The following is a 21,782-nucleotide window of genomic DNA, read 5'->3' on the forward strand; positions in this document are numbered from 1 at the left end:
TTAAGAATAGTGAATCAAACTTTCGAGTAAGGTGGATATTGTATTAAATTTATATTTAACATATCATTTAATTTTTAAAAACTGAACAGAGTAAACACAAATGGAAAGTTCAAATATTTATTAGCCAGATATATTAAACTTTTTTTTTTTTTTTAGAATCTAAAAATTAACGAGACAAACAAAATTTTGAGATTAATCTTCTTATATTTAAGGAAATGCATGCGTTTAAAGTATATTTTCTTACATTTAAAAATATTTTAAAGCGTTTCAAAAGTCAATTCAAACAAGCTCCGAGAATAATTAGTTGGTTTCTTCAGGTGTATAGATCCACATTACTCCATACAAACCTGAGTTACTCCCTTACAAAGAGTAGCCAATTTTATAGAATTAATACCATGCCTAAGTTTTTTTTTTTTTTTTATTCAACATAGACATGTATGGTTTGACTATATAGGATCCCTTTTGACATTTGATCATTTTAATATCTCTACGTTCTTTTTTGTTCTTGTATTTTTAAATTTGATTCATTTTGGTCTATATACTTTTTAAATACGACTACTCGAATTTCTGTCGGCAATATTTTAAACTACATTTTATACATAATGGAATCCATTTAATACATATAGACTATATTTAAAAGGAGTGCGAGATAGAAAATGAAAATGAAGAGATTAAAATGATCGCGTGGGACCAAAATTGACCTATCGAAAATGAATAAACAAAAGTAATTTAAATCTATTAAAAATAAAATAATCAAGATATCATTCTCAATTAAAAAAACTTTTAGACATTTGTAAAAAGTTTACTATGGTAGGCGTTGCATTAGAGCATTTCATATGTTACTATTCCCATGTTCCAACGTTATCAAAGTGCTATTAAATTCATGTCTAATCAGATTGATCTAACACTTAAGAATATATTTTTCGTAGATTTAGCAAAACTTTGTTAGTAATAATTTTTGACGCACTATTTGATCCAAATAGATATTTGTTGGTGGGAGGTGGTGCACATGAAGATGAGAAATGATAGTTTTTCAATATATCAGCCGGTTAAATCTATAACGTATCTCCAAGAAAACAGGAATGACTAATAAACATTATAGATCAACTAGTTCTAACGTGCATAAGCTTTGTGTTTAATCCGAAGAAATGTCATGAGAATTTGTCTTAAAATCTCGTAATTAATAATTTAATTAAAATTTTTTATTTACCGTTTAACATTATCCATTATATGAAAAATTGAAAGTTATTAGTGTTATGTGGTCGGCACACAGAAAGATCATGTTTAAGTAGTAATATAAATGATTTATAAAATATGGATAAAGTATGGTACTTTATTCTGACAACATTGTTGATACGAGTTACTTTGTAATTGTTACAAATTATTTGATCAATGTCTTTCAAGTGAAAATATGAGTGAGATATTTGTAGAATGAGTTTGGGTAGGACTGAGCCAAAATAATTTATCTTTTTTTTTTTTTTATATAAATTTTTTACTTGAGAAGATTAATATTTTACCGTATGATGATATGCAACTCAATCTTAATTATAAGTGAGTTACGAACTCCTACGGTTTATCATTTAATTTGTAAGGTGAGAACGACTTTCAAAACCAATTCAATATGTCTTCCATTTTAGAGACTAAACAAACAGAGAGTTGAGAACATATCTTATGAGATTTAATTCACTTATTTTCATATAAAGTAGGTAGATGAGTAGTTTTCTAACTTGGATAAAGGTCTCTACCCTCTTATCTTGGTTGGATCATGAACCATTGTTCTTTCAAGGATTTGTGGTACTTAGTTACGAGGGCAAAACAAACTTTTGACCTAACCATAATTGCAATCCGCTCTTCAAGGATCTAGTAATAATTTCATCTATGACAACTCGTCGTGCAGCGTATAGGAGTGCAACTCTAAATTTATCGTGGAGAGACATATAATTAGTGAATGGTAATTGATTAAGTGAAGAATTTAAATAATTGACAATATAATATGTAGTTTCATAAACGTATTAAATATAAAAAAATGTTTTGTTTAATGGTTCAAATTAATATTTAATACATGGTATACATCAACTCATCCAAAAAAAAAAAAAAATAATGGTATTATAATACATTAATAAAATAATTAATGTATTTTAAATACACTAAAATAATTATTGTTGAAGTAAGGTTGTCATATGGCAAGCATTTAAATTCATATTCGTAATATGTGATTTGTAAAATTGATTCTTTAAGTATTTTCGAAGAATTAACTTTATGTTTTTGTCTTTTAACTTTAAGTTAGGATGTCATAAAAATTTCATGAAAAGTCGGTCATAGAAAGTATTGTACCCCTGAATTCTCGACATTGCATTAATCCATTTAGGAAAAGTCCCAAAATATATTCGACTATCCATACAAAAATCACATTCACGAGTTTACGTTTTTCATGTTTCAAACCGCTTAAAATTAAATTTAATTTTTTCCAATAGAATTAGACTTTGAGATAATGTAATGGTTTGGAATTAAAATATATATATGTATATATTTAAATCTGGTCCGATATCTCGCGATTTTCGGGGGGCATTATTTTTGCAATAGTAACAAACACGACCCTCCCTTAAATTCACATCTCTCACCCCTCATTCACACATCCAAATCCACACATTTACGGCACTGGGCAGGTAAGGGAGAAAAATCTTAGGATTTTAGGTTGTCGTATCGCTCTCGGGCCTCTGCTACGGGTGAACCACACTTCTACAACGTCCACGGCCCAATACATGCAGTCCAGCTCGGAACGTATCAGCCCAGTGTGCCTCAACCCATCCCATACAGCCCGCGCTTATCTTGAATAATGAGCCGCCTCATTCCCGCGTCAGCTCGGCTTGGCGGCGCGGTCGACTAGGCTTGGCGACTCGGCTTCTCAGCTTAGACGGCTCGTATAAAAATTATATACCATTTCCTAAGTTTTCGACATTCCTAAAACAATTTTTGCCTTATTTAACTCCTGTTTACCCAAATTTAGTTAGTTTTAGGACTTATGTGAGAAATTTAGTTAGTTTTAGGATTTATGTGAGAAATAATCATCATGTTTAGTTAGGTCAAGAGGTTTATATGCCCCAAGTATGTTATATGAATTGATATAGGTGAGAATTAAGCACTGGAATATAGTTTTCGAAGTGGCTATCGAGTAATTAGTAACTTCGGCCAAGGCCAACCTCGTAAGTGGTCTTACTGTTGGAGTTAACTAATTGGTTTATGTATGATGGTGCATGTATCATATTAATTATGTGATGATTATTTGCTCTTTGTATTGCCAGGTATGCATGCGATATCCATTACACTATATTATGAATGAAATGAAATGTCATGTATGAAATGTTATGTCTTGCCATATAAGTTATGTGATGGATTACGTGATATATGCCACGTATACATGATCCATATATGAAATATGTTACGGAGGAAAAGAGAAACGAAATGAAACAACTATTATGTTGGGAATGAAAATCATGGGACCTCATGCATGTATGTATGTCATGTACATCGGGATACTTCCCCGTAATGTTATGCTAGTACGGATGCGTACCTTCGATATTTATGTTTGTCATGATATCATGTGGGCCTTTCCTTTTCTGAGGCATTCAGTGACGTGTAATATATTGTCCCAACCAAGTCAGGCCCAAGGGGTACGTATACGACCCCGCCTAGTGGGTCCTTGAGCGTGTACGTGGGCCGTGAGTGAAAAAGTACCATGCATCAAACCCTATCTGAAACTAGAAAGAGCCTAAGGTCATGTTACGGTTTTAAAAGATAGATCTCAATCATGTATTGTGTGTGACTGCATTGCTAACTCCAATAGTGGGTTGACTTACCGAGAATTTCTTAAAATACCCAAGTCACATGTTACCTTATATTTTTTAAGTAAAGGCAAAACTTTCATGCACGAATGACGGTGAACACTGGAAAGACCATGGAAGTTTGGATAGATCATGATAGAACAGTAGCATTGAATTTAGTTAGTAGTTGGTTGGTGTTTTATGCCAATTTGTTTTATGTTAAAATCCATAGTATATTTATTTATGTTTTGAACGGAATATGTAAGTCAATGACTTTATTTTAAAAGTATTTATTATGAATTTAGGCATATGTGATTAAAGCATGCTAGGGTAACGTCAGTAATTATTCTAAAAAACTTAGGGGCATTACCGATATTCTTTTGTTTTAGACCGGTCAAAATAGTAAAATATCAAGATTATTCCTAAAGTAAATTAGTTTGTGATATAATTAAAAACCTAGCTTAAAATTAATTTCATTCAATAATATAATAATTAATAACAATGAACTTGAAATAAAAATTGACTGTAACCAAACTCTATGATAGATTAGGGTATTTTAGTTGATTGAAAGGAAATATCTCTGCTTAGGAGCTGAGTTGACTCAGTTGGATTAGTTCTTTTTATTATTTTAAAAATCTTATAATTAACTTTAAAAAATCAATTTAACCGACATAAATGAAATGGTAGTTTGAGGAAGTAAGGTTTATGAGGTTACTCTAACTTGTCTAAGTAATAGTGTAATGCCCCTAATTTTCTTACCTAGATCACGGACGTCATTACATGCATGCCTTTAATAACATATGCGAAAATCTAAATAAAACATTTTAATCGAAGCCATGAACTTATATGTTTAATGTAAAACAATAACTAAAAACAATAACATCGTCAAAATAAAACATTAACATAGATTTTTAGAATGAAAATGGAAAGCTACCTATGGAACTATTAATTGAAAACAATGCATACTACCGTCCTATCTCAGCTTCCATGACCATTCCATCATTCATCGTTATCCGTGCATGGACGCTTTACCTTTACATGAAACATGAGGGTAGCATGTAGCTTGAGTATTTTAGTAAATACGTAGTAAGTAACCTCATTGTTGGAGACAGGTAATGCAAACGTACATACATGATGGAACCTATCTTTTAAAACAATGTATCATGAGCTTGCGTTCCTTCCAGTTTAGGTAGGGTTGGATGTGTGGTATTTCCCCATACACGGCCCACGCACGCACACATGGACCTAGCACGCGGACTCGCATACGTTCCCCTGGGGGTCTGACTTCATCGAGCTAAACATGCTAATGCGTCGCCGGACACCACAGAGTGAAAGGCTCACATGATATGATGATGAACAAAAATATCGAAGGTACGCGTCTGTACGAACATAACATAACGAGGAAATATCCTTATGCACATGACATTGATGAATGCATGGGTCCCCCATAGCTTAAAATCATAGTATATAATAAGAATCATTTCGTTTTTCCTTTGATTCATGTCATAGTACACACATGAATCATGTATAAATAGTACTTATCATGACTTATATCACACACATTCATAACATGGCTTCACATGGCATTACATATCATGATGTAGCATGGCATCACACACATTCATACCATGGTATCATTGGTCATCACATAACATACTTAAAATCGCATAACATTCCTAATTCTGTGCATGCAGGGGCGCAGGGCAGGCATGCTTCATCATACGATCCTTCCAACCAACAAAGGTAGAGTCACTCGCTTGTTTTGCCTAGATTCCCTAACTATTTTATAGGTGTTCTTAGGACATATTATTAAACTTGGTTTAGATAAACATATTGATTGCTCCTCAAAAAGGTCAAAAACAACTTTACAAGGGTCGAAAATGTAGGAAATGGTAATAAAATTTGGGTTTCGATTTTAAACACTTTTTTGCTGTTTTATACACTGGGGGCTTTACCGGGACTAACTAGTAAAAGGCCCAAAACCGGAAACGATCTTAAAAACCAATCGCGTTCCGGTAAAAAATCTCAATATCGTATTCGTTTAGAAGAAAAACAAAAATTGCGTTTTCATTATGGTCTTACAGAACGACAATTACTTAAATACGTTCGTATCGCCGGAAAAGCCAAAGGATCAACGGGTCAAGTTTTACTACAATTACTTGAAATGCGTTTGGATAACATCCTTTTTCGATTGGGTATCCTTTTCTTCGACATTCTATTCAAAATCATCAAGGTTGAAAATTCCCCAAGAGAAATTCGAAAAACTTAATTCGGGACTTTTGAAGCACGTGCTAAAAATAATGAGTAACGGTTGATGTTTTTCAAAATTTTCTTGGTGAATGATCAACCTTGATGATTTAGAAAAGAATGTCGAAAATTAGGGTTTCGATTTTAAACACGTTTTCTTACTGTTTTATACAATCCTTTTTTTTTTTTTTATCGAAACGTTCCGGATTAGGATTTCGATTTCAAGCATTATTTTACTGTTTTATACCCTCCTTTTCTTCGACATTTTATTCAAAATCATCGAGCTCGATCATTCCTAAGGAAACTTTCGAAAAACATCGATCGTTACAGTTTTTTTTAAAACATGCTTCAAATGGTCCCGGATTAGGGTTTTGATTTTAAGCACCTTTTTACTGTTTCATACACTCCTTTTCTTCTACATTTTATTATAAATCATCAAGCACTAACATTTTGACTAGAGAGAGTAGGGGTCTCTCATGGTCGAGGCTTCTCAAGTCGATCTTCATCCTCGTCAAAGCTTTTCCACCAATAAGCTGACATTTTTGTGATCAATGGAGGCTCCCAAAGTACTTCACTTCTCCCTTTCTCCTCAAATACCCAACAAAATTTTGATATGTTTACAAATAATCCCTCCCCTTTTTAAGTTGTTTCAAAATATTTCTTAACTCCTCTCTTTCTAGAATTGTTTTTATATCTATCAACATGTTTGCTTCTTTTATCTAAAACTAATTTTTACCTTATTTCTATGGACATCATTTTTATTCAAATTAGGATTTTGAACTCACTACGCCCACTAGGATAAGATATTTTCCAAAACAAGCAAATCATAATGATAAGATATTTTCCTAAAAAAACAAATCATAATGATTGTTGGTTCTATTTTCATTTGTTTTTATATGTATTGCAATGGATTCAGCAAAACTCTTCTTATAAGGATAACCTTTTTCTTGATATCTTTGATTAATTTGGTACTTATTCTTATGAACTAATGAAAGTATATTTTATAAATGGACCCTTTGTCCTTGTATATTTTACATAATAGATTTTGAAATTTTAATGGTGTTCCAATAATCCATATTGCGGTGTTTTTTAAAATTATTTATTTGATATAAATTTTAATCACTTTCCATTATTTGATATAAATTTTAATCACTTTCCATTTGTAGTTTTTCCATTCTAAGGAACCTCCACGAACAGTGTGATACTGAATTCATGATCTTCTCCTCCTTCAAAGCAATGTCAATTATGTGGTAGCGACTGAAAATAGAATCGTTAAGTATTTTTTCTCCCAAATGTAAAAAATACAATTATTGAAAACATGCCCAAGATCGTGGCATGTTGTAAACCGAATTTTGAAAGCTAAAATAAAAATGATAAGGAAGAATGGTTTGAAACATTTGTCGGCGTTAAAAGATTATTCAATCAGTTGACGGAGTGGTCTCAGGTGGCGCTGGTTTAGCACAGATGGGAGGGTTTTGCTTTCCAGAAATTTTCGGTTTCACATTTGCACACTCAGACACAATTGGCCCTTGTTTACCACTATAAGTGAGGTCAATATCAGCAATTTCCACATCCTCACATGGATGACTTTTACTGCAAACAAGTTTGACTGCAACCGGAGTAGAAGATGTGCCCTTGATATTCTTGAAACTAACTTTGCTAATCTTAATTGTTGATGGAACCTGGATGTTCAAAGTAAACATTAATTAATACTTGCTCAAAAGATAATTAGTTGGAAACCAACGAGGTCCGACGATTTTAATACATACCTTTCGGTTGCATTGATTCCATGGACAATATTCTTGATCTATGATGATTGGGTTAGCAACATTTTCCATCTCAATATCTTCAAAATGCATGTCAGAGGCTGGGTATGAGACGGCAGAATCTGGCCATGATTTGATCCTGACACCATTTGTAGTACCGATTAATTTGCATTTCTTCACTGTAACTCCTACCACTTCTTTTTCAGTTTTATACTTGCCCAAGCTGCCTATGCTAATGCCATGTCCCGGTCCGCAAGTAACATCACTAATGGTTATTTTTCTGTTAGTGTATCCGACGGATATACAATCATCTCCCGTTGCGATTGCGGTATTGAGAATGTAAACGTCCTCTGAATCACCCAAGTGAATTCCATCGGTGTTGGGACTATTCTCTGGTGCAGTAATTTTCAGGTGATCGAAGGTAAGATTCTTGCCGGCCAAAACATTGATATGAAAATTCTTGCTATCCAATGAAGTTATGTCCTTCACTATCGAGTTTGTGATGAAATTGAACTTCAAATTCTGCTCATTTTAAACAAACAAAGAAAAAACACTCCCGTGTTAAAACATATAATGCTAACCAAAATTATGGGTTCTTTTTATAATTAAAGTAGTATGAGCATTTACCATGGGAAGCTTTTTGCATATTTTCTTCAGGTGGCAATCATTCTTTTCCCAACCAGCTTTTCCTTGGCCATCGAAGACTCCAGTACCGGTCAATGTCAAATGATCGACGTATTCCATAACAAGCAACCCATCTCCTTCCGTGTCGGTAGGAGAAGCTTGTAATGTTCCTTCAACTAGAAGCTCAATAGGACTTTTACATGGACCTTTGAGCCTCGATGCTCCTAATTGATAAGTTCCTTTTGGAACTAATACTTTACTTGGAGTAGCCGACGCACATGCTTCCTTCCATGCATCTGCTAAAGCCTGTGAATTCAAGCATTTCATTTGAGAAAAATATTTCGTACAAAATGAAATTTTGGTTTATCAACGTAAACAAATGTACACGTACTTGAGTAACATCAGCATTAGGTTTGGCACCAAATTTCGTAATATCAAAAACACCGCTAGTAGCATCAGCGGTAGCATCAGACACCAACAATAACAATAGCAGCAGTGGTATTAATGCCATAAACTTTGATATCAATCCCATCCTTTCTAGTTCACTTGCCTCTCCTACCTTGCCTTATTTTCTTTTGGTTCAAATTCCCAAACTTCTCAGAAGTAAGAATGGATTTGAATGCAGTCACCAACTCAAACTCTCTTTATATACAAACACAGAAATAACCAATTCAAACTAGCTAAATTGGTTAAAAACTAAGTATGTGGTTTAAGGCAGACCCTATAATTAGTTTTACCTTAAATGATGGAGGACTGGTCTAGTTGGAGAGCGTAATTCCTTTATTAAATTTCTATGCTAGATAAATGTACCTACCACAATTTTCAACAAATGAACCACAACAAAAATTATCCCAAAAGAATTTATCAAAAACTTCTTTAAAATAAAAAAAATATTAGTGTTCAAACTATTACTCCCTACTTTTCTTACTTTTATTCCTATCTCACAATTTTTCCTCTTTTTCTCTCGAGAAATATATTAATGAAAATAAATATTTTTGATTTTATTGTTATCGGCGTGTATCAAAAATATGTTAAAACTATGTGATGGAAAAAGTTTTCTTTAGTCATTTTTCAGCAAAATTGGTCAGTCGAAGCCCGTCCATGCCCAATTGCTTAGTCGGGCTTGTCCATTTCCAATCCTAATGGACAAACCCTTGATCCAATTTTCTCTCAATTCTTCGCATGTCTTGTTACGTGATTGATGCATTCTATTGGGCGCAGTTGCCGTATGTTTTTCAGAATCAGCTCTAGAGAATTTGTAATCTATTTTTTAGAATCCGCTCAAGAATCACATTCATTCACTATCAATTATCATTTGGGACATATAAATGTACATAGTTTTATCTGTGGTTTTCTCGATTATTCCGGATGAATGGAGTTGTAGGGTTGCTTGTGATACATTATGCGGAGTACACTTGGTTTGATCAAGCTCCCCTTCAGCTGTGTTTTTATCTTGGATCTTTATGCGGTCTCTTGCAGAAAATAGGTCACCATCTTCGATTTGTGCCACCTTGTAGTGTTTGGGCAGGGTTCCCTCTACCTCCTTGGGTTGTTCTTGTTCCTTTTGTCAATGAATTCCCTTAAAGTTTCTTTTCTAAAGAAAACAAGAAAAGAAACAAAATTGAGCCCAATGGGGTTAAACTCAAAGATATTATTTTCCTTTCTGGGATGATAACCCACCGTGAATTATGGAGTCGGTGGATATCATGTGAGGGGTATGGAATGAAATGATGAAAAAAATTAGAATTTCAGGCTATTTCGAGGTTGAACGACGCATCTGTGCATAGGCTTCGCGCGCACATGGAGGTGCGAGTAACCAAGGAGTGGGACATGTGGGTCAACGAGTGTAGTACGCATGTGGGTCGTGGAGGCTTATTTCAAGTTTCCGCTCGTTCTGTTCAACTCCTTTTGACCTGTTTTATCAATATTAGCTTATACTAACTTTGAAAATCATTAGATATAGGTCAAATGAAAAGAATTTGTGACGAAATTACCATATTATGAACCATTATGAAAGCAAAGGAATTGACGATTCATGTAAGTAGTATATCGAAACTCCTAAACAAGCATGTTACCATGGGATTAAGAGCTACAAACGTTGAATGCATGTAAATGGCATGCGTTAAATAATAATAATAATAATCATGAATCCATGCATAAAATGTGAGCATAGTAGAGAATCATGATTAGTAAGTATGATGTATGACTCTAGTTTATGCTTATGAACTATTTACGATGTGGAGATGTGAATGAGTATTCTTAGTCTACTAATCCCTGCAAAATCCGTGACCAATGCGATGTGTGCCAAGTTCGAAACAATGAATATTTCTGACCAGAGAGTTTAGTAGACAAACCGTATTTGACCGAGAGCGAGCCTTGCATACGAGTCTAAAATTTGTAGTAAACATAAATAGAGCCAATAAACAAAACTTAAGGTTGCTAGAACACCTTAATGTCAATAGAGAGGTCCTAGTAGATGAGACTAGGAGCCAAGGCAATAGTTGGATGGAGGACTATATAGAGACCAAAAACCTAAAAATAAACCATTGTGAATAAAACTCAAAATATTCCGAAAAAATAATAAAATTTGTTTATGATAAGTTAGCAAGTTAGACGTAAATTAATTACTCATCAAAATTATTTTTAATTTTTCTTTCTAGATAAATGTGAAGTAACGTGATCGAGATGACTGTGTAGTCGAGTTGGAGGCTTAGGGATCCTACCTAGACCCGTAATTTTTGCGTCAATAGTAAGAATAGTGAATCAAACTTTCTGAGTAAGGTGGATATTGTATTAAATTTATATTTAACATATCATTTAATTTTTAAAAACTTAACAGAGTAAACACAAATGGAAAGTTCAAATATTTATTAGCCAGATCTATTAAACTTTTTTTTTTTTTTTTTTAGAATCTAAAAATTAACGAGACAAACAAAATTTTGAGATTAATCTTCTTATATTTAAGGAAATGCATGCGTTTAAAGTATATTTTCTTACATTTAAAAATATTTTAAAGCGTTTCAAAAGTCAATTCAAACAAGCTCCGAGAATAATTAGTTGGTTTCTTCAGGTGTATAGAGCCACATTACTCCATACAAACCTGAGTTACTCCCTTACAAAGAGTAGCCAATTTTATAGAATTAATACCATGCCTAAGTTTTTTTTTTTTATTCAACATAGACATGTATGGTTTGACTATATAGGATCCCTTTTGACATTTGATCATTTTAATATCTCTACGTTCTTTTTTGTTCTTGTATTTTTAAATTTAATTCATTTTGGTCTATATACTTTTTAAATACGACTACTCGAATTTCTGTCGGCAATATTTTAAACTACATTTTATACATAATGGAATCCATTTAATACATATAGACTATATTTAAAAGGAGTGCGAGATAGAAAATGAAAATGAAGAGATTAAAATGATCGCGTGGGACCAAAATTGACCTATCGAAAATGAATAAACAAAAGTAATTTAAATCTATTAAAAATAAAATAATCAAGATATCATTCTCAATTAAAAAAACTTTTAGACATTTGTAATAAGTTTACTATGGTAGGCGTTGCATTAGAGCATTTCATATGTTACTATTCCCATGTTCCAACGTTATCAAAGTGCTATTAAATTCATGTCTAATCAGATTGATCTAACACTTAAGAATATATTTTTCGTAGAGTTAGCAAAACTTTGTTAGTAATAATTTTTGACGCACTATTTGATCCAAATAGATATTTGTTGGTGGGAGGTGGTGCACATGAAGATGAGAAATGATAGTTTTTCAATATATCAGCCGGTTAAATCTATAACGTATCTCCAAGAAAACAGGAATGACTAATAAACATTATAGATCAACTAGTTCCAACGTGCATAAGCTTTGTGTTTAATCCGAAGAAATGTCATGAGAATTTGTCTTAAAATCTCGTAATTAATAATTTAATTAAAATTTTTTATTTACCGTTTAACATTATCCATTATATGAAAAATTGAAAGTTATTAGTGTTATGTGGTCGGCACACAGAAAGATCATGTTTAAGTAGTAATATAAATGATTTATAAAATATGGATAAAGTATGGTACTTTATTCTGACAACATTGTTGATACGAGTTACTTTGTAATTGTTACAAATTATTTGATCAAAGTCTTTCAAGTGAAAATATGAGTGAGATATTTGTAGAATGAGTTTGGGTAGGACTGAGCCAAAATAATTTATCTTTTTTTTATATATATAAATTCTTTACTTAAGAAGATTAATATTTTACCGTATGATGATATGCAACTCGATCTTAATTATAAGTGAGTTACGAACTCCTACGGTTTATCATTTAATTTGTAAGGTGAGAACGACTTTCAGAACCGATTCAATATGTCTTCCATTTTAGAGACTAAACAAACAGAGAGTTGAGAACATATCTTATGAGATTTAATTCACTTATTTTCATATAAAGTAGGTAGATGAGTAGTTTTCTAACTTGGATAAAGGTCTCTACCCTCTTATCTTGGTTGGATCATGAACCATTGTTCTTTCAAGGATTTGTGGTACTTAGTTACGAGGGCAAAACAAACTTTTGACCTAACCATAATTGCAATCCGCTCTTCAAGGACCTAGTAATAATTTCATCTATGACAACTCGTCGTGCAGCGTATAGGAATGCAACTCTAAATTTATCGTGGAGTGACATATAATTAGTGAATGGTAATTGATTAAGTGAAGAATTTAAATAATTGACAATATAATATGTAGTTTCATAAACGTATTAAATATAAAAAAATGTTTTGTTTAAAGGTTCAAATTAATATTTAATACATGGTATACATCAACTCATAAAAAAATAAAAAAAAATAAAAAAAAAAAATAAAAAAAAAAATGGTATTATAATACATTAATAAAATAATTAATATATTTTAAATACGCTAAAATAATTATTGTTGAAGTAAGGTTGTCATAGGGCAAGCATTTAAATTCATATTCGTAATATGTGATTTGCAAAATTGATTCTTTAAGTATTTTCGAAGAATTAAATTTAAGTTTTTGTCTTTTAACTTTAAGTTAGAATGTCATAAAAATTTCATCATGAAAAGTCGGTCATAGAAAGTATTGTATCCCTGAATTCTCGACATTGCATTAATCCATTTAGGAAAAGTCCCAAAATATATTCGACTATCCATACAAAAATCACATTCACGAGTTTACATTTTTCATGTTTCAAACCGCTTAAAATTAAATTTAATTTTTTCCAATAGAATTAGACTTTGAGATAATGTAATGGTTTGGAATTAAAATATATATATGTATATATTTAAATCTGGTCCGATATCTCGCGATTTTCTGGGGGCATTATTTTTGCAATAGTAACAAACACGACCCTCCCTTAAATTCTCATCTCTCACCCCTCATTCACACATCCAAATCCACACATTTACGGCACTGGGCAGGTAAGGGAGACAAATCTTTGGATTTTAGGTTGTCGTATCGCTCTCGGGCCTCTGCTACGGGTGAACCACACTTCTACAACGTCCACGGCCCAATACATGCAGTCCAGCTCGGAACGTATCAGCCCAGTGTGCCTCAACCCATCCCATACAGCCCGCGCTTAACTTGAATAATGACCCGCCTCATTCCCGCGTCAGCTCGGCTTGGCGGCGCGGTCGACTAGGCTTGGCGACTCGGCTTCTCAGCTTAGACGGCTCGTATAAAAATTATATACCATTTCCTAAGTTTTCGACATTCCTAAAATAATTTTTGCCTTATTTAACTCTTGTTTACCCAAATTTAGTTAGTTTTAGGACTTATGTGAGAAATTTAGTTAGTTTTAGGACTTATGTGAGAAATAATCATCATGTTTAGTTAGGTTAAGAGGTTTATATGCAAGTATGTTATATGAATTGATATAGGTGAGAATTAAGCATTGGAATATAGTTTTCGAAGTGGCTATCGAGTAATTAGTAACTTCGGCCAAGGCCAACCTCGTAAGTGGTCTTACTGTTGGAGTTAGCTAATTGGTTTATGTATGATGGTGCATGTATCATATTAATTATGTGATGCTTATTTGCTCTTTGTATTGCCAGGTATGCATGCGATATCCATTACACTATATTATGAATGAAATGAAATGTCATGTATGAAATGTTATGTCTTGCCATATAAGTTATGTGATGGATTACGTGATATATACCACGTATACATGATCCATATATGAAATATGTTACGGAGGAAAAGAGAAACGAAATGAAACAACTATTATGTTGGGAATGAAAAGCATGGGACCTCATGCATGTATGTATGTCATGTACATCGGGATACTTCCCCGTAATGTTATGCTAGTACGGATGCGTACCTTCGATATTTATGTTTGTCATGATATCATGTGGGTCTTTCCTTTTCTGAGGCATTCAGTGACGTGTAATATATTGTCCCAACCAAGTCAGGCCCAAGGGGTACGTATACGACCCCGCCTAGTGGGTCCTTGAGCGTGTACGTGGGCCGTGAGTGAAAAAGTACCATGCATCAAACCCTATCTGAAACTAGAAAGAGCCTAAGGTCATGTTACGGTTTTAAAAGATAGATCTCAATCATGTATTGTGTGTGACTGCATTGCTAACTCCAATAGTGGGTTGACTTACCGAGAATTTCTTAAAATACCCAAGTCACATGTTACCTTATATTTTTTAAGTAAAGGCAAAACTCTCATGCACGAATGACGGTGAACACTGAAAAGACCATGGGAGTTTGGATAGATCATGATAGAACAGTAGCATTGAATTTAATTAGTAGTTGGTTGGTGTTTTATGCCCATTTGTTTTATGTTAAAATCCATGTTATATTTATTTATGTTTTGAACTGAATATGTAAGTCAATGACTTTATTTTAAAAGTATTTATTATGAATTTAGGCATATGTGATTAAAGCATGCTAGGGTAACGTCACTAATTATCCTAAAAAAAATAGGGGCATTATCGATATTCTTTTGTTTTAGACCGTTGAAAATAGTAAAATATCAAGATTATTCCTAAAGTAAATTAGTTTGTGATATAATTAAAAACCTAGCTTAAAATTAATTTCATTCAATAATATAATAATTAATAACAATGAACTTGAAATAAAAATTGACTGTAACCAAACTCTATGATAGATGAGGGTATTTTAGTTGATTGAAAGGAAATATCTCTGCTTAGGAGCTGAGTTGACTCAGTTGGATTAGTTCTTTTAATTATTTTAAAAATCTCATAATTAACTTTAAAAAATCAATTTAGCCGACATAAATGAAATGGTAGTTTGAGGAAGTAAGGTTTATGAGGTTACTCTAACTTGTCTAAGTAATAGTGTAATGCCCCTAATTTTCTTACCTAGATCACGGATGTCATTACATGCATGTCTTTAATAACATATGCGAAAATCTAAATAAAACAAGAAGCCATGAACTTATATGTTTAATTTAAAACAATAAATAAAAATAATAACATCGTCAAAATAAAACATTAACATAGATTTTTAGAATGAAAATGGAAAGCTACCTATGGAACTATTACTTGAAAACAATGCATATTACCGTCCTATCTCAGCTTCCATGACCATTCCATCATTCATCGTTATCCGTGCATGGACGCTTTACCTTTACATGAAACATGAGGATAGCATGTAGCTTAAGTATTTTAGTAAATACGCAGTAAGTAACCTCATTGTTGGAGACAGGTAATGCAAACGTACACATACATGATGGAACCTATCTTTTAAAACAATGTATCATGAGCTTACGTTCCTTCCAGTTTAGGTAGGGTTGGATGTGTGATACTTCCCCATACACGGCCCACGCACGCACACATGGACCTAGCAGGCGGACTCGTATACGTTCCCCTGGGGGTCTGACTTCATCGAGCTAAACATGCTAATGCGTCGCCGGACACCACAGAGTGAAAGGCTCACATGATATGATGATGAACAAAAATATCGAAGGTACGCGTCTGTACGAACATAACATAACGAGGAAATATCCTTATGCACATGACATTGATGAATGCATGAGGTCCCCCATAGCTTAAAATCATAGTATATAATAAGAATCATTTCGTTTTTCCTTCGATTCATGTCATAGTACACACATGAATCATGTATGAATAGTACTTATCATGACTTATATCACACACATTCATAACATGGCTTCACATGGCATTACATATCATGACGTAGCATGGCATCACACACATTCATACCATGGCATCATAGGTCATCACATAACATACTTAAAATCGCATAACATTCCTAATTCTGTGCATGTAGGGGCGCAGGGCAGGCATGCTTCATCATACGATCCTTCCAACCAACAAAGGTAGAGTCACTCGCTTGTTTGGCCTAGATTCCCTAACTATTTTATAGGTGTTCTTAGGACATATTATTAAACTTAGTTTAGCTAAACATATTGATTGCTCCTAATTTTAGGTAAAAAAAAATATCAAAATTTGAGCAAATAGGAGTCTGAACCGACTTAAAATGCCCTAAAAAAGGTCAAAAACAACTTTACAAGGGTCGAAAATGTAGGAAATGGTAATAAAATTTGGGTTTCGATTTTAAACACTTTTTTGCTGTTTTATACACTCCTTTTCTTCGACATTCTATTCTAAATCATCAAGGTTGAAAATTCCCCAAGAGAATTTCGAAAAACTTAATTCCGGACTTTTGAAGTACGTGCTAAAAATAATGAGTAACGGTTGATGTTTTTCAAAATTTTCTTGGTGAATGATCAACCTTGATGATTTAGAAAAGAATGTCGAAAATTAGGGTTTCGATTTTTTATACACTCCTTTTTTTTTTTTTTTTTTTACCGAAACGTTCCGGATTAGGATTTCGATTTCAAGCACTATTTTACTGTTTTATACCCTCCTTTTCTTCGACATTTTATTCAAAATCATCGAGCTCGATCATTCCTAAGGAAACTTTCGAAAAACATCGATCGTTACAGTTTTTTTAAAACATGCTTCAAATGGTCCCGGATTAGGGTTTTGATTTTAAGCACCTTTTTACTGTTTCATACACTCCTTTTCTTCTACATTTTATTATAAATCATCAAGCACTAACATTTTGACTAGAGAGAGTAGGGGTCTCTCATGGTCGAGGCTTCTCAAGTCGATCTTCATCCTCGTCAAAGCTTTTCTACCAATAAGCTGACATTTTTGTGATCAATGGAGGCTCCCAAAGTACTTCACTTCTCCCTTTCTCCTCAAATACCCAACAAAATTTTGATATGTTTACAAATAATCCCTCCCCTTTTTAAGTTGTTTCAAAATATTTCTTAACTCCTCTCTTTCTAGAATTATTTTTATATCTATCAACATGTTTGCTTCTTTTATCTAAAACTAATTTTTACCTTATTTCTATGGACATCATTTTTATTCAAATTAGGATTTTGAACTCACTACGCCCACTAGGATAAGTCCTTGTATATTTTATATAATAGATTTTGAAATTTTAATGGTGTTCCAATAATCCATATTGCGGTGTTTTTTAAAATTATTTATTTGATATAAATTTTAATCACTTTCTATTATTCGATATAAATTTTAATCACTTTCCATTTGTAGTTTTTCCATTCTAAGGAACCTCCACGAACAGTGTGATACTGAATTCATGATCTTCTCCTCCTTCAAAGCAATGTCAATTGTGTGGTAGCGACTTATATTACAGTAGAAAAATAGAATCGTTAAGTATTTTTTCTCCCAAATGTAAAAAATACAATTATTGAAAACATGCCCAAGATCGTGGCATGTTGCAAACCGAATTTTGAAAGCTAAAATAAAAATGACAGGAAGAATGGTTTAAAACATTTGTCAGCGTTAAAAGATTATTCAATCAGTTGACGGAGTGGTCTCAGGTGGCGCTGGTTTAGCACAGATGGGAGGGTTTTGCTTTCCAGAAATTTTTGGTTTCACATTTGCACACTCAGACACAATTGGCCCTTGTTTACCACTATAAGTGAGGTCAATATCAGCAATTTCCACATCCTCACATGGATGACTTTTACTGCAAACAAGTTTGACTGCAACCGGAGTAGAAGATGTGCCCTTGATATTCTTGAAACTAACTTTGCTAATCTTAATTGTTGATGGAACCTGGATGTTCAAAATAAACATTAATTAATACTTAATCAAAAGATAATAAGTTGGAAACCAACGAGGTCCGACGATTTTAATACATACCTTTCGGTTGCATTGATTCCATGGACAATATTCTTGATCTATGATGATTGGGTTAGCAACATTTTCCATCTCAATATCTTCAAAATGCATGTCAGAGGCTGGGTATGAGACGGCAGAATCTGGCCATGATTTGATCCTGACACCATTTGTAGTACCGATTAATTTGCATTTCTTCACTGTAACTCCTACCACTTCTTTTTCAGTTTTATACTTGCCCAAGCTGCCTATGCTAATGCCATGTCCCGGTCCGCAAGTAACATCACTAATGGTTATTTTTCTGTTAGTGTATCCGACGGATATACAATCATCTCCCGTTGCGATTGCGGTATTGAGAATGTAAACGTCCTCTGAATCACCCAAGTGAATTCCATCGGTGTTGGGACTATTCTCTGGTGCAGTAATTTTCAGGTGATCGAAGGTAAGATTCTTGCCGGCCAAAACATTGATATGAAAATTCTTGCTATCCAATGAAGTTATGTCCTTCACTATCGAGTTTGTGATGAAATTGAACTTCAAATTCTGCTCATTTTAAACAAACAAAGAAAAAACACTCCCGTGTTAAAACATATAATGCTAACCAAAATTATGGGTTCTTTTTATAATTAAAGTAGTATGAGCATTTACCATGGGAAGCTTTTTGCATATTTTCTTCAGGTGGCAATCATTCTTTTCCCAACCAGCTTTTCCTTGGCCATCGAAGACTCCAGTACCGGTCAATGTCAAATGATCGACGTATTCCATAACAAGCAACCCATCTCCTTCCGTGTCGGTAGGAGAAGCTTGTAATGTTCCTTCAACTAGAAGCTCAATAGGACTTTTACATGGACCTTTGAGCCTCGATGCTCCTAATTGATAAGTTCCTTTTGGAACTAATACTTTACTTGGAGTAGCCGACGCACATGCTTCCTTCCATGCATCTGCTAAAGCCTGTGAATTCAAGCATTTCATTTGAGAAAAATATTTCGTACAAAATGAAATTTTGGTTTATCAACGTAAACAAATGTACACGTACTTGAGTAACATCAGCATTAGGTTTGGCACCAAATTTCGTAATATCAAAAACACCGCTAGTAGCATCAGCGGTAGCATCAGACACCAACAATAACAATAGCAGCAGTGGTATTAATGCCATAAACTTTGATATCAATCCCATCCTTTCTAGTTCACTTGCCTCTCCTACCTTGCCTTATTTTCTTTTGGTTCAAATTCCCAAACTTCTTAGAAATAAGAATGGATTTGAATGCAGTCACCAACTCAAACTCTCTTTATATACAAACACAGAAATAACCAATTCAAACTAGCTAAATTGGTTAAAAACTAAGTATGTGGTTTAAGGCAGACCCTATAATTAGTTTTACCTTAAATGATGGAGGACTGGTCTAGTTGGAGAGCGTAATTCCTTTATTAAATTTCTATGCTAGATAAATGTACCTACCACAATTTTCAACAAATGAACCACAACAAAAATTATCCCAAAAGAATTTATCAAAAACTTCTTTAAAATAAAAAAAATATTAGTGTTCAAACTATTACTCCCTACTTTTCTTACTTTTATTCCTATCTCACAATTTTTCCTCTTTTTCTCTTGAGAAATATATTAATGAGAATAAATATTTTTGATTTTATTGTTATCGGCGTGTATCAAAAATATGTTAAAACTATGTGATGGAAAAAGTTTTCTTTAGTCATTTTTCAGCAATATTGGTCAGTCGAAGCCCGTCCATGCCCAATTGCTTAGTCGGGCTTGTCCATTTCCAATCCTAATGGACAAACCCTTGATCCAATTTTCTCTCAATTCTTCGCATGTCTTGTTACGTGATTGATGCATTCTATTGGGCGCAGTTGCCGTATGTTTTTCAGAATCAGCTCTAGAGAATTTGTAATCTATTTTTTAGAATCCGCTCAAGAATCACATTCATTCACTATCAATTATCATTTGGGACATATAAATGTACATAGTTTTATCTGTGGTTTTCTCGATTATTTCGGATGAATGGAGTTGTAGGGTTGCTTGTGATACATTATGCGGAGTACACTTGGTTTGATCAAGCTCCCCTTCAGCTGTGTTTTTTTCTTGGATCTTTATGCGGTCTCTTGCAGAAAATAGGTCACCATCTTCGATTTGTGCCACCTTGTAGTGTTTGGGCAGGGTTCCCTCTACCTCCTTGGGCTGTTCTTGTTCCTTTTGTCAATGAATTCCCTTAAAGTTTCTTTTCTAAAGAAAACAAGAAAAGAAACAAAATTGAGCCCAATGGGGTTAAACTCAAAGATATTATTTTCCTTTCTGGGATGATAACCCACCGTGAATTATGAAGTCGGTGGATATCATGTGAGGGGTATGGAATGAAATGATGAAAAAAATTAGAATTTCAGGCTATTTCGAGGTTGAACGACGCATCTGTGCATAGGCTTCGCGCGCACATGGAGGTGCGAGTAACCAAGGAGTGGGACATGTGGGTCAACGAGTGTAGTACGCATGTGGGTCGTGGAGGCTTATTTCAAGTTTCCGCTCGTTCTGTTCAACTCCTTTTGACCTGTTTTATCAATATTAGCTTATACTAACTTTGAAAATCATTAGATATAGGTCAAATTAAGAGAATTTGTGACGAAATTACCATATTATGAACCATTATGAAAGCAAAGGAATTGACGATTCATGTAAGTAGTATATCGAAACTCCTAAACAAGCATGTACCATGGGATTAAGAGCTACAAACGTTGAATGCATGTAAATGGCATGCGTTAAATAATAATAATAATAATAATAATCATGAATCCATGCCTAAAATGTGAGCATAGTAGAGAATCATGATTAGTAAGTATGATGTATGACTCTAGTTTATGCTTATGAACTATTTACGATGTGGAGATGTGAATGAGTATTCTTAGTCTACTAATCCCTGCAAAATCCGTGACCAATGCGATGTGTGCCAAGTTCGGAACAATGAATATTTCTGACCAGAGAGTTTAGTAGACAAACCGTATTTGACCGAGAGCGAGCCTTGCATACGAGTCTAAAATTTGTAGTAAACAGTTGCTAGAACACCTTAATGTCAATAGAGAGGTCCTAGTAGATGAGACTAGGAGCCAAGGCAATGGTTGGATGGAGGACTATATGGAGACCAAAAACC

General features: G+C 33.6%; 2 protein-coding genes across 2 annotated transcripts; both read right to left on the reverse strand.

Moving 5' to 3' along the window:
• Nucleotides 1-7,337: 7,337 nt before the first annotated feature.
• On the reverse strand, nucleotides 7,338-8,999 carry LOC111472561 (exopolygalacturonase-like). Its single transcript, XM_023118162.1, has 4 exons — nucleotides 8,850-8,999; nucleotides 8,462-8,764; nucleotides 7,838-8,356; nucleotides 7,338-7,750 (listed from the first exon to the last, which is right to left on the reverse strand). Exons 1-4 carry the CDS (start codon nucleotides 8,988-8,990, stop codon nucleotides 7,487-7,489), a joined length of 1,227 nt encoding a protein of 408 aa, XP_022973930.1. The 5' UTR covers nucleotides 8,991-8,999; the 3' UTR covers nucleotides 7,338-7,486.
• A 9,083-nt stretch (nucleotides 9,000-18,082) lies between these two features.
• Nucleotides 18,083-20,024, reverse strand: LOC111472559 (exopolygalacturonase-like). The gene is made up of 4 exons (XM_023118159.1): nucleotides 19,664-20,024; nucleotides 19,276-19,578; nucleotides 18,652-19,170; nucleotides 18,083-18,564 (listed from the first exon to the last, which is right to left on the reverse strand). Exons 1-4 carry the CDS (start codon nucleotides 19,802-19,804, stop codon nucleotides 18,301-18,303), a joined length of 1,227 nt encoding a protein of 408 aa, XP_022973927.1. The 5' UTR covers nucleotides 19,805-20,024; the 3' UTR covers nucleotides 18,083-18,300.
• Nucleotides 20,025-21,782: the final 1,758 nt, after the last annotated feature.

This window comes from Cucurbita maxima, unplaced genomic scaffold (genome assembly GCF_002738345.1).
Source record: "Cucurbita maxima cultivar Rimu unplaced genomic scaffold, Cmax_1.0 Cma_Scf00078, whole genome shotgun sequence".
NCBI lineage: Eukaryota > Viridiplantae > Streptophyta > Magnoliopsida > Cucurbitales > Cucurbitaceae > Cucurbita > Cucurbita maxima.